General features: G+C 39.3%; 1 protein-coding gene across 11 annotated transcripts in view; it reads left to right on the top strand.

The window, feature by feature from the left end:
• The window catches only part of SYNE2 (spectrin repeat containing nuclear envelope protein 2), a 288,295-nt gene that overhangs the window by 57,000 nt on the left and 216,856 nt on the right, over positions 1-14,439 (top strand). For all 11 annotated transcript variants that reach the window (XM_074365411.1, XM_074365410.1, XM_074365419.1 and 8 more), the window contains exons 3-6: positions 11,790-11,851; positions 12,821-12,916; positions 13,005-13,082; positions 13,169-13,261. In XM_074365411.1, coding sequence (XP_074221512.1) covers positions 11,790-11,851; positions 12,821-12,916; positions 13,005-13,082; positions 13,169-13,261 — 329 coding nt within the window. The remainder of the gene's footprint in view (positions 1-11,789; positions 11,852-12,820; positions 12,917-13,004; positions 13,083-13,168; positions 13,262-14,439) is intronic.

Below are 14,439 nucleotides of genomic sequence, written 5' to 3'. Positions count from 1 at the left end.
AAAGTACCTAGAAAAAGAGAAGAAGGGCCTAGGCAGAACATTACAGACATAGAAAAAGCAAAACAAGCTCCTAATAGGGCCGGAGAAGGGGAGCTGGAGAAGTAGGAAGAAAACCGTGGAATCCTAAGAATGAGACTATTTCAGGAAAGAGAGGGTAGTAAACAGTATCAGAAGTTTCAAGATATCCAAAAAATACTGGGAAGTTTCCATGAGGTTTAGCAATGGGCATATTGTAGCTGGTCTAGCGAAGAATTAAGTGGTGTGGATGGGGTAGAAGCCAGCTTTTAGTGGGTTGAGAAGTGAGTGGTAGGGAAGGAAGTGAAGATAGCCAGTGTAGACAATTCTTCCAAGAAGTTTGGGAGAAGAGAGAGAGAGTGGTAGCTGGAGGGGCCGTGGATCTGGTATTTCAGCTGATTTTTAATTACAATGAGGAGAACATGAATTTTAGTATCAGACACATCTGGTTTTGAATTCCTTCTCCACCAAATGTGACATCACAGTATCCAGGACATAGTAGACTTTCAATAAATGCTTAATGAATGAGTGACTAAAAACCTTCATCTTCCAGGAGCTGCAGTTTTCTCATTTACAAAATGCCTGCCTGACCAGGAGGCTTTAATGAAATAATGTCCTTGTTCTTTACCTTTGAGTCTTACTTCTTCCTGGACATGGCTTGTTTAACCAGCCTTCTGAGCCCCCCTCCAAGCATATCTTAGGATACCCGTGTGTTAGAATAGATGTATATTGAGTTACATTATGTTACTATCTCAGAATTTATTATTCCATCACTATTTTTGCCAGGCTCTTCCTGTTCCTTTATGTTGTCTCAAGAATCAGTCACACATGTAAATGAGTCTTGCTTTAGAGAGGTGTTTCTCAGAGTGAGCTATGTGAACCCCCTGATTTGGACTCTCTGGGAATTAGGACGCAGAACCCTGTAATCAAACCGTGACCCCGAGTGATTCGCCAGCATCCAGAAGTATAAGACTCCTAGGCTTGTAATCACAGCACAGATCTCACTGCAGTCTGGTTCCTTTGCACTCAGAAGTTAGGGGTGCTTGGACTGCGGCCCTAGTGAAAGGTGTTTGGGCTTACACCTCGATTTTCAGAAAAAAAGCGCTCACAGCATTTATGTGGTTGGTAAAAGGTAGTAAGGAGTGAGAAATATGTGCTAAAAGAAAAGTCGTGATTTCTTTGCTTTATTCATTCTACAGATATTTTTTGAGCAGCTCAGATGAATCAGAGGAGGGTAAGAGGGACAAATAGCACCCCAGAATTTAGGCATTTTATCTGTATTGTGGGCTCACTTTCATGTGCTAGAAATACAAGGTTTGCTTACTCACAGAGCCAGGAGCTATATTCCACTGGGCAGGAAACAAAAGCCTCAGTGTGAAAATCTCAAGTGTTTGCACAAGGGTGTGGTTGCCTCATGCGGCAACACGACCTGGCTGAATCGCACATGCTAAGGCCCAAAGCAGAAGTTCTTTGTTGTGTGTCATAAATTTTCCCCACAAATGACATACTGAAATTTCTGGGTTGACAGGGGAAAAATAGTTCCTCACCCAGCTGTATAACCATTCATTCAACAGATACTTTCTGAATTCCTGCAACAGGAAGCACCCTGCAGTAGGTGCTGCAGGCAAAGTGAGGAGCAAAATCAGACTCGGCCCCAGCTCTCCTGGAGCCTGTAGGCAAATGAGGAGGCAGACAGTAATCAAATAAGCTCACTGATATTCGCTGATATTTGGGGGGGAACAGCTTTATTGATATAATTCAAGATGTGATTCACATACCATGCAACTCACCCATTTGAAGTGTACAATTCAGTAGCTTTTAGGGGAGAGGCTATAGCTCGTTGGTAGGGTGTGTGCTTAGCATGCAGGAGGTCCTGGGTTCAATCCCCAGTGCCTCCAGTAAAATAAATATATAAATAAATAAACCATATTACCCCCCCCCAAAAAAAACCCCAAATAGGTTTCAGTATACTCACAGAATTCTGCAGCCATCACATTTAATTTTAGAACATTTTTATCACCCCCCTACCCCAAAAAGAAAACACAGTATACCCTTTAGCTACCATTCCAAAACCTTCCACCCTTCCCCAACTCAGCCCCAGGCAACCACTGATCTACTTTCTGTGTCTACAGATCTCCCTATTCTCGATGTTTCACACAAATTGAGTCATCTAATATGTGGTACTTTGTGACTGGCTTCTTTCACTTGGCATAATGATTTCAGCTTTGATCCATGTTGTAGCTAATGTTCATTTGTGTAGATCAAGTGTAGTCTATGCCAGGGATTGGCAAACTTTCTTTAAAGGGCCATGTAGGAAATAGTTTAGTCTTTGAGGTTTTTATGGTCTCTGTTGCAACTACCCAGCCTTGTCATTTTAGCATGAATGTAGCTGCAGACAAAATGTAAACACCTGAATGTCTGTGTTCCAAAAAGTTTTTATTTACAAAAATAGGTGGTTATCTAGATTTGGCCTTTAGGTTATCAATTGTTGACTCCTGATCTACATCAGTACAAGTACTTAATCCTCTAAACAACTCTGTGGAGTAGGTACTGGTATCCCCATTTTACAGATTAGAAGACCGAGGTACACAGCTAGTAGGTGGCAGATATGGGATCGAGCCCAGGTAGTCTGGCTGTAGGGCCAGTGCTCTTAATGATTGTAACTTGAGGCAAGTGCTGAGTAGTAGGGGAAGACAGATTGACTTGGGTTTCCTGCAGGATGCCACAACTGAACTGAGCCCTAAGTGTAAGCCAAAGTTACCTAGGTGAAGGGAGTGGGGCAGGGTGGTACAAATGACTGTGGCAGGAGGGAACATAGCTTGTAAAGGCTCTGAAGGCAGATGGAGTGGCTGAAGCCCTGGGCATGAGGATGAATGGTGTGTGCCGAGGCTGGAGAGATGCTGTGGTGTGGACCATGCAGGACCTCATAAGCTGTTCTGCTCTTGATCTTTAGAGGAGAGAGAAACCATCAAAGGGTGGAACGGGTACTGTAGTCAGATTTACTGGCTGAAGTGAAAACCGGATTGAAGGGAGCAGAGCAGACCTGGTTGGTCATGGAAATGGTCCAGGCCAGAGCTGATGGTGGATCGGGCAGGAGGGCTGTGAGATGTAGAGAAGAAAGTGAATACCAGAGCCACGTGGAGACAGATTTGGCAGGACTTGGGGATGATAAAGGATGGTGGTGTCAAATCCATGAGATGAAAACACAGGTGAGGACAGGTTTGGGGAGAAGCAGGGAGGTAGATTTTAGTCCTGGAATGCTGAATTTGACAAGCAAATGCTGTTTGTTTCCATAGTGACACATAGATTCTTCTGGGAGGAAATATATGAAGTAAAAGAATTTTGAGGTTGAGACATGGTTTCATAACATGCTTATGAGATATGTTATCTAGGAGTTACCTTCTAAACTCACTTTTCTAGTTCACTAAGAGAGATCTCAGTCCTGGTACTATTTATTTTTCTTTCTTACTTATTTGCTTGCTTATGGTTGGTTGCAAGAAAATGCGTTGTAAATTGTACGCCGACTTTCTCTGTTAGTTCATAGTTTCTCCTTTGGTAGTTCAGTAACAGGCCTTTTCTTGTTTGTTCTTCAAATATTTTAGGCTTTTCTTGTTTTGATTGTGCGTGCCTGTGTGTTTTTATTCCCTTAATTCGTTTCTTCACTTATTTCTGTTTATCATCTCCATGAGAAACAATAGAAGAGATGACCTTATTATTTTTAGTTTCCTTTCTATTAGATAACAGTTTGGTTAAGATTCTTTGGTATGGCTGTTGCAACCCATGGCTAAAACGTGTTGCATTATCGTCTGAAGTTATGGACATGTCTGTCCCAGCTAACGGGGCGTTGGCAGCATTGTTCTAGGGCATAGCAACAGGGTCTCATTAGTATATGACCTTTTGTTCAAGACATTTTCTTAGTAGAAGAAAGAAATTGCCCAGGGGTTTTTAAAACAAAGATTAGGATAAGACATAGACCTAGTAAACTGTTGCTGGTAAATTCTTCTTCCTGTGATGACAAGTTACTATGAGCCTCAATCCTTTTAATGTTTACTAAGTCTTTCAATCAGCAGAATTTATTGAGTACCTCTTCCCTACATGGCACTGTGCTAAGGGGAAGCGAAAACACAAAAGGTTTAATTTTAAGGTTCATACATTGAGCAGGAGGAAAACCACACACAGGTACATTGACTACAGTAACAAGTGGTAATTACCATAAGATAGAAACAAAACTGTTGGGTTATTCGTGTAGCTGTCCTTTCATAAAAATACGATAGAATTGTGATGCACATGCTGTTTTATAACTTGGTCTCTTTCACTTAAGAATATACCCACATCAGCACATACGTATCTACTTTGTTCTTTTTACTAGCCAGATATAATTTTCTTCCTTTCTGGTAGTGTGCAAGGTTTATGATCTGCTTTTTAAAAATACTTTATGGCTTAACAGATGCTTTTTAACTTTAAATCGTGTACTTCAAGGGGGAGGGTGTAGCTCAGTGGTAGAATGCATGTGTAGCATGCACGAGGTCCTGGGTTCAATCTCTAGTACCTCCATTAAAAATAAATAAATAAATAAATAAATAAATAAATAAATAAATAAATAAATAAATAAATAAACAAACCTAATTACCTGCCCCCACCAAAAAATAATAATAAATAAAATAAAATGGACAAAGAGAAATTTTTTTAAAAATCGTGTACTTCAATTTCTGCCCTTTTGAATGATGAACTTAAAAAATGAAACTATATGATGTATATTAATTTACATGCACATACATTCATTCATTCGACAGATATTGACTGAGCACCTTCTACTTGTGAAATATTACCCCAGGAGGTAGGGAACCCAGTGACTAACGAAAACAAACCCTTGCCCTTTAGGATTTGTGTTCTTTGCCTGCCTAATCTCGAAGGATGCACAGGAAATTGTTACTTAATGTTGCCTCTGGGGAGGGAAAACGGGGTTAGGGGAAAGTTAAGATTAACTTTCAATTTCTATTACTGTTTGAAAAAATGTTTTATGGGGATTATATATTACTTTCCAACAGTAATAATTAGAAGAAAAGATCCAACAAAGAACTTTGGTGGGCCAGAGCCAGAAGAGATGATTTCTGTTTCAGAAAGGGGGCATTTGGACAGGATATGTCTTAACAGATGTTTATTGAATGCTGGGTGCTGGGGTTTCTGTGAATGCGGAGTGGGGCGGGAGGAGTGGCCATCCCAGAGGGCTCCCAGCCGGGCAATGCAGAAAAGAGTGAAACTTAATTGGGGAATTGCAGATATTCTAGTTTGCCTAAGAAGTAGGATATGAGTAGAGAAGTCATGGGAGATGAGTCAGGAAAAAAGTAAATTGGAGTCAAATTATGAATGACCTAGAATGTTAGACTAAGAGCCTCTAATTTATTCATTAAGGAATTCGGGAATGATCGAAAGACTTTAATGAGGAGAGTGAAAGATCAAAGTAGTAAATCTGGGGCCATGTGCAGTAAACCTGTTATCAATAACCCAGCAAGAGAAAGGGAAGAAGGGAAATTCCTGGAGAGAAGGAGGTTGTGAAGCTTCCTCTGGGACCTCATGCAGTAGGGAGCAGTCTTGGAGAAGCCACCACGTTGTAATGATGCATTGCTGTGTGTTTAAGTGAAAATGTAAATTAGTGATTCTCATGCCTGGGTGACTGCTTTGCAACTTTTACTGCTGAGGAGGACAGCTGGAGTCAACATTTTAGGTGAACTTTTGTGAAACTGCACCTTGCTGAGACCCAATAGCCAGGGTGGTTTTATAATGGGCTTTATAATGAACTTAAAATCCACCCTCTTTAATTGAGCTTACCTCAGTTTGTTTTCATTTAAGTTCCCTTCCAGCTAAGAGTGTGAGTTGCCAGCTCATAAAGGGCAGATTGAATAAGAACAAACCTGAGGATTAAATGTATTTTTATGGTAATGACATCTAGAGAAAAATCTTTTCCCTCTGTGCCTCCTTTCTCAAATCCAGTCAGATATTTTCTAAGAATGATCATTAAGGATACCTATATGGGTCTGAATAAAACTCACTGACTGCGTTTTCCTGCATTATCTGTGTTTCTTATTTGCCTTAAAAATCAGAATAGGGAATTTCTCATTCTCTATTCCTTGGCATTTTAAGATAGATTTTATTATTTTCTTTCTGTTTTTGCTTTTTTCTGTTCCTAACATCTGCTAATTAAAATGTTCTATTCTCTTTGGTCTCTCAGGGTCTTTTTGACCCTGATGGACACATTTTTATTTAGATTATAATTAAGGAATACAATAGTCAGAAACATTATAGTTAATACTTCAAACTTAAATATAATTTCAATGATTTGAAATAACTTCTCTCCATTTAACTGAAATCATAGTATACTGTGGAAAGAGGATATTTTTCATTTGCTTTATAATTTATTATGGTAATTTATGTTAAACTCAGTATCAGGTGTTTAGATGTAAGAACATATCCATCTACATAAGTCCAAAAGTTATGTAGTCTTCTGATTTTTTTTTTAACAGAGTAAATTTTCTTCTTTGCCAGGAATAAGGAATGTTCTATAACTTATGTAAGTTTATAGATCTTATTCCCATTTTATCAGTATTTTGCTATATTCCTAATGACCATTTTGCAATGTTTTAGACTATAAGCACAAATATCTTAAAGATAAAATTAAACTCAGAATTCCCCTCCCCTGGAACATGAAAGTTTGTGTTTATGCTGTGTATGTCTGTGTCTATATTCATGGATGCCCAAATGGAGAAACTGATCATTAGGTATGAATATATGTATTCTATAATATTTAGGTTGTACTGAGAGTTTAAAAACTCCTGCCAGAGATGTGAGTAATGTAAAAGATGGCTGAAGATAATAAGCTAGTGGTTTTCATAATTCCAGAAATACAAATAGAGAGATACAAATGCATTAAAAAAAATTTTTTTTGAGAAGAGTTTTATTATTTTATTGGAAAGTTACTCTGGAAATTAAAGAATAAAACCCAACAATTAAAAAAAAAAATCTCACCCACTCAAATTAAGTTGCTTTAAAGCATGTGCCTCTCAATTATTTTTTCCCCAATGGGTCAGCCTTTGAAAAGAACAAAAGGTTACTTATCCTGCCATAGGGTGAGCTATTTGGCTCTGGTTCCTGTTGAATGAATACCACTTTGCAGGGATAAGACAGTGTGAAAATGCAAGAAAAGCGGGTCAGGGGATAAATGAAGCAGGACAGACAAAACTATTTAATTGAGTGGTTATACAGGTGTTTGATTGCATCTGGGGCATCTTTGTTGCTGTCACGAAAGGGTCCTTGTTGCATTGGAAGGGTTCTGATTTCCAGGATGACAAGGTGTTCTGTAAGTTTGGACAATGCCTTAGTTAAAAGCCACCAAGTTTCCTTTTTAAACCTTTTCCTGAAGGTTTCATTGGTGCACTGTTTCCTGTGCTAACTGGCAAATACTGCGTGGACATTTGTTCCGATTGCTCCTCTTAGTGTTTTCCTCCTTGTTTCTATTAGATTTTAATCAAATTAGGACAAGGATAACGTAAGGTTTTCACTGGAAATGTTTGATTGTTTTAAATTTAAGTTTATGTCCCTGTCAGAGGATAGTCAGTCCAACCTCAGGTTAAATTAGGGGCTCTAATTTGTAAAGTCCAGTTAGAGCCTGATGTGCTGCCTGTTTTCTCAGCCTGGGAAAGTTCATAGTCTTCAGTTTGCTTGGTACCAAGACTTCTTTTCTCTAGCATCGCATGGAAGTGATCACATGATGCCTCATCTTTCTTGGAAATAGTTCAGAATGACTAACGTTTCCAGGTGGATGTGGAGTACTCAGACTCCTTAGGCACACAGTGTTCTTTTACACTCCGTTTTTGCCAGCATTTCACCTCCTTTATGGTTCTTTATTTCTCCCGCTATGGCTCCCCTAAATTTAGTGCAGACACTATCTCTTGGACCTGGTAGTATTCCTGGTTAGTTTCTTCTTCGTACTTTGTCACCTAGAAAGAAAAAATCTCTTTTGGCCCCTTAAGGATAAGGAAGAGAGTCTTTTTTGTTTGTTTTTGTTGTTGCTTGTTTTGTTCTTGTTTTAAATTTCTGCTCTGTGGTTGTAATAATGAATAAGTCTCTTCCCACTTTTACACATCACCTTGATTAATGTACATTGTGTACGTATAACTCTATCCTGGAATTATAAAAACTTATTCTCTAGTTTTTTCTATTGAGGAACAAAGTTAACCCTAAACATATTTTTTAGTAAGTGTCAATACACATTTAAAATGCATTGTTTTGCGGGGGAGAGCATAGCTCAGTGATGGAATGCATGCTTAGCATGCACGAGGTCCTGGATTCAAGCCCCAGTACCTCCATTAAAAAAAAAATAATAATAAATAAATAAACCTAATTACCTCCTCCCAAAATAAAAACAAACCAAAAATATTTTTATTGTCTTATCATCTCCCAATACTAGAGGAACAAACAGTGAAAACATATCTCAAAGACTCCAGAAGATTTAGTAACATTTTGAATTCTAGGACAAAACTGTAGTTCTTTAAAATTCTTTTAAGTGAAATTTGTACAAAACAGAAATAACTCTCAATAGCCTTAACTATCCGGTTGGCTTGTCAGAACTCAATTCAGTTCCACTAACAATGGTTGAGCACCCTTTCATGTGTAAATCACTGGCCTATAACTAATTTAAGCTGGTAATACAGACAAAATGAAAGTTGACTGAAAAAGTTAAGAAAAAAAAATCCAATGAGGTTAAGTACATCTTTAATCTCTAATCAATCACAATTGTTAACACCCTAAAATTCCATTTACCCACATCCTCTTTATTTCTTCAACCTGAACCCTCATCAGATTAAAAAAGTTTCAAGAACTCAAGTTAGATGTCATGCCAACAATTTCACTTCAACTGTGTTGGAGATTAACAAGGGAGAATGGAAAGAGGCGACAGAAAACAATGTGTAAGAAGGTAGAACAGACAACTTTTAAAAGAAGGAATGGGAACACATTTGACCTTCTTGTAGAGTAAATAAAATATAACTGTAATACTGATTAGTAGAGTTAGTGGCTACTCTTTTAGCAAATATTTATTTAGAGCCTACTCTGGGCCCCTGGAATATATCACAGATAAAACATCTTTGCTTGTGTGGGGCTTACATTCTGTTGGGAGGAGAGCAAGGTATTAAATAATAAACATACGACATATATAACTTACATAGAATGCTAAAGGTGATGAGTACTGTAGAAAAAAAGTCAAGCAGGACAAGGGGAAGCAGAAGTGGGGTTGTTACAGTTTTAAATACAATGGTCAGGAGAGACCTTGTGGATGAATGCCATTTGAACCAAGATTTGAAGGAGATGAGGGAGTTAGCTTGTGGGGATATGTGTAGTTAAGCACTCCTGGAAGAAAGGGCAGCTAGTGCAAAAGCCCTAAGGTGGGAATGTGTCTGGAGAATTTGAGAAACACGGGGAGGCCAGAGGGGTTGGATGGAATGACTTATAAGGGGAAGATAAGGGAGACGGGGGCTGGGGGGCAGAAAGTGTGGGGCTTGTAGCCATTTTAAGGAGTGAAGCAGGGTTTTGAGCAAAGGGGTTTGCTGATCTGAGTTAACATTTTAGCAGTATCACTCTGGATGCTGTGTTGAGAATAGTGTTTAGAGGTCACGGCTGCAAGGAAGGAGACCTGTTTGGAATCGATTGCAGTCATCCAGGTGGAGATTGGAGGTACCTTGGACCTGGGTGGTGGCAGTGAGGGTAGTGAGAAGAGGACCTATCCTGATTATATTTTGAAGGTGGACTTAAGAGGATTTCCCAAGGCATTGGATATGAAGTGTGAGAGGAAGAGTGATGCCAGCGTGTGACGTAGGAGGAAAACAGAGAGTGGGAGCCTGGAAGCAGGCGTAGAGAGAATTGAATGCTGCTGAAGATGAAGGCTGAGAATCGATTATTGGTTTCAGTGAGGGGGAATTGCTGATGACCTTGATTCACGGTGCTCTTGATGGCAGAGCAGTTTCAGTGGAATGGCGAGGGCCTGACTGGTGTGGGTTCAGTTAAGAGAGAGGGGGGAGGGGCCTCGGAGACAGTGAACACAGACAACTCTGAGGATTTTTGCCACAATGGGCAGCAGACAAATGAAGCCTTACCTGCTGGGGAACTGGGGTTAAGAGAGGTTTGTTTTTTGTTTTTATTTCTAGATGGGCAAATTAATAGCATGGATCAATACTAATGGGCATGGTCTGAGAAAAGAGGTGGGAAAAGAGGATAATATAGGAAACAAAGGAGCAGAATATCCTGGAGTAGCTTCAAAGGGATGAGATCTGGTGAGTGAGTGAAGGAAGGGAGTGGCTTTAGGTCTGAGCAGGGCTAGTTCACCCATGCTAACAGGTTGCAGGCCAAGCTTTTTGATAGGTTATTAGACAAGGGGGTAGATGATTCCTTAAATGTCCCTGGGGAAGCAAGATCTCAGCAGAGAGAGGAGGTATTGGAAGTTTGAGAAAGAAAGGGAAGATATGAAATTGCTGCCTAGAGGAGCGGGAGAGAGTATGACTGGCAGGCAGCATTGAGGGCCACTTGGGGTCACAATGAGCCCAGTCAGCGCGGTTATGGATTTTCTTCCAGCCACATTCAGCAGCACGTGGGCAGATCTGAGTGAGCAGAGACTAGTGATGAGGTGCACACCACAGAATGATGTGCAAGGGAGTGTATGTAATAATTGATTGTGGAATTTACAATGGGTAAGGATGAAAGGAAGGAGACCAAGGGGGCAAGCTGTAAAGCTGGCAGAGTTGATGGCTTGGAGTTGCGGATAGACTCCAAGGATTGTTGGAGTCGATTCACTGGAGGGGATGAACTGAAAAGATAAGGGATGATGTTCAGAGATGGGGATGCGTGAACTCAGGATTAGGAGGAGTTGTAGTTATTAGTAACGACAAGGTGGGGATATGACCATGACAGACAGTGAGTGGTTGAGGCAGGACAGAAGCCACGTTTATTGGAGAAGAATTCAAGAAACAGGCCAGAAGGTTGGAAGGTTCATCAGTATGTATTTTGAAATTGCCAAGAATTATACTGGAGAGAGTGGCAGTGGGGAAGGAACTAAATCTTTGAGAAATGATGAGGGATGACTGTAACAGTGGGGAGTGATGACTGGAGAGTCAAAGCTGGAGCATTTCAGGGACAAAGAGGGGGGAAAATGATCTGGAAGTATCAGTAAAGAGCAAGGAGCTATTGGTCCAAGGTCTGTAAGAGAAAGCAACGCCACCACTTGGGAGGGCTGCAGAGAAGGCAGAGTCCTCCGAGTTGCCGGGCGCTGAGTGTCCCGACCTTTCCCTGGACTCCTGCCAGGTTAGTAAGAGTGAGAGCTAGCACTTCTCATGTGCTAACTCAGAGCCAGGGTCTGTGCACTTTAAGGGCATCATTAACAGGCTCTGGAGGTGAGTACTTCTTACCTTATTCCGTGAGGAATCTGCTCCCTGAATCACACAGCTACTCAGTAACAGAGGCAGGATTTGAACTCAGGTCTCTCTGACTCCAATTGCTACTCATTTATAATTAATTCAGTGTCAGTATATTCTCCATAATAAATACTCACAATAAATGTCAAGGCTAAACTGCCACGACTTTATGAGCTTTTTAAAATGTTTTCGGAAGTTCTGGGTTTATCTTAAAATACCTTGTGGTGTTGGCTAAGATGGCAAGTCTTTCGGATTAGGAGTTCTCTTTCCTCACCATCAAGGCCATGTTTTATAACTGCTATTTTCCTTTTTAAACAGCTGAACAGGAAGACACTCAGAAGAAAACCTTCACCTGCTGGATAAACTCACAGTTGGCAAAGGTAAGGAAAAACAGAGCAAATCACGCTATAAATATATTTACGTGATTCCTCCTACTCCCTCAATTTGAATCCCTAAAATGGCACTGGTGACATCTGAAAGGTTGAAAGAATGTGCTGAATGTGTCCTTGATCTTGCTTTGAAGTATTTGTTATTTTTTCTCAACACAAAAAAGGGGCACTTTTATTGAAGATACGGGAGATGGTGCTGTAAACATATTTAAAGCAGCAACATCTCTTTTATCAAATGGAATTATAATAGTAAGTCACATATTTTGAGTGTTATGTGTTATGTGTCATAAGTTCTTTAAATGTCCTAACCACTCATTATATTTCAGTGACTTCACAGCAGTACCATGAGATAGAGAGGATTGTTTCTGCTTAAAGACCAAGGCAGCTAAGGTACAGAGAGGTTGTGTGACTTCTCCAAGGTCACACAGCTTGTAAGTGATAGTTCTGGGATACAAACCCAGGTAGTCTGGACCCAAAGAGCTTGATCTTAATCTCTGTGCCATCTTGGATCTCAAGGATGCCAGGTTCCTGGAATAACCTAGATACGGAATGAATGAGCCTCTTCTCCCAGGCTACCCATCCCAGCACAGTGCTCATAATTCTAAAAAGGATAAATTCATAAACAGGTTACTCCAGAAATGTAACCTCCTCCCAAAATGGGTCAATACTGGCTGATTCTGAATGTCTTGAATGCCATTGTCTGTGCACGTTTTAAGCTCCCAGGGAAAGCTGAAAGAGTGTTCTGTTACTGGAAATTTGCCATGAGATAACTTAAGTTTACTACTTTCCTTATCGTATTTTGATATGGAGCTTTGTGTGTTCTCTGTCATTCTGTTAATTAAGAAGAAAACCACAACTGAAGCTTTTGCATCTCTGCAAAAGCACATTTATGAGATTCTTAAAGTTACTGTGTTTTTGGACCAAAGTTTCAATGAGTACTTTTCTTGTGACCTTTTGTAGCACACTCCTCCCTCAGTTATATCAGACCTGTTCACAGACATTAAGAAGGGGCATGTCCTCCTGGACCTGCTAGAAGTACTCTCAGGACAACAGTTGGTAAGCTTTTAAAACGACATTAAGAAATTTTGTGGATTTTTTTTTTAAATCATATTTCTGAGTAATATATTTTGCTTGAATTTCATAGCCTCGAGATAAAGGATCTAATACATTCCAGTGTAGAATCAATATAGAACATGCCCTGACATTCCTGAAAAACCGATCAGTGAGTATGAAATTCAGGAAAATTCATTAAGGGGATTAATACTGTGAAGTATTTTCTCCTTTTAACCTGAGTTTCTTCTTTTCCAGATCAAGCTAATAAATATTCACGTTGCTGACATTATAGATGGAAACCCATCCATTATTCTTGGCCTAATTTGGACAATTATACTGCACTTTCATGTAAGTAGTTTGATGATAAGAAAATTGTCTCTGTACTAATTACCACAGTATGAAATAAGTGTAACACACTAAGTGTGACTTGATGCTAGAGCTTCTTCCAGAAATAGGACACACTGGAAGTCTTACCAGGTGGAAAATATATGGCAGACCTTTTGCCATTTATGTTATTCTTCAATTGAAAACTGAATGTTGAATTATCATGATATCCTGAATTATCCACAGCATCAGTACCAGTCTGAATAGAACCTGCTGTGGCAAATTTTTGCTCATTGTTTATTTTCTCCAGCAGAAGAGAGAATAGGGAACTTCTGGAGTTAATTCTTGAAAACTAACCCACTCAGCTTAGTAAAATCTCCCTATTTTTGAGGTCCCTTCTCCAATCTAATAATCCTGCAGCGTCTAGTTCTGTGCCAAGACTGACTCACAGATGTCATTTCATTCCACAAATATTTCCGAGCACCTACTACATGCTAGCTTTTGTGCTAGGATACCAAGAACATAACAGCGAAGAAGGTTGTAGTCTTGACTTTGTGACACTTATGATTGATAAATACATTCTTTCAGGCCTGGGATTCTGAATTTGTGCAAGTTTTCTGTAGCTACTTAAAAAGCTACGTACTTGAATCTCAAGAATTATTTTAAAAACAATTTTAAAAATTATGTGGGAAACAAATGCTTATTTTAGAAAAACTGGAAAATAGCATAACTCATTTAAGTAAGATTTCAAACATGTGAAACGAGACTTTATATCATTTCTGGATACCTGTGTTTGTAGTTATAGTAGGATAGTATGCACGAGGATGATGAAAACTAAATCTACGGTTTTGATTTTCTCCCTCCGGGAAAGGAAGGAAATGGAATTGAAGAGGGAAAGATGGAAGGCTTAGAATGCATTTATGTTTTACTTCTTTAAAAAATTATGAACTAAATGTGGTAAAATGTTAAAATTTGATAATTTGCAGGCATTTATTATATTTTTTTCTCCACACTTTCCAGGGTGTTTGAAATATAATTTAAAATTTCAATATAGATTAAAAAAAGAAAATAAAAAGAAAATAAAGTGACTCACAGATAACCACTTCAAATAATTTAGTGTATAGTCCTCATGACATATATAGCAGGAACTTACATATATTTATATATGTATGTTTTTAACAAAATGGGATCATGTTATCCAT

The sequence above is a fragment of the Camelus bactrianus genome, chromosome 6 (genome assembly GCF_048773025.1).
Source record: "Camelus bactrianus isolate YW-2024 breed Bactrian camel chromosome 6, ASM4877302v1, whole genome shotgun sequence".
Classification (NCBI taxonomy): Eukaryota; Metazoa; Chordata; class Mammalia; order Artiodactyla; family Camelidae; genus Camelus; species Camelus bactrianus.
The sequence above is the reverse complement of the archived record's forward strand: the minus strand, read 5'-3'. Positions and strand labels throughout refer to the sequence as shown.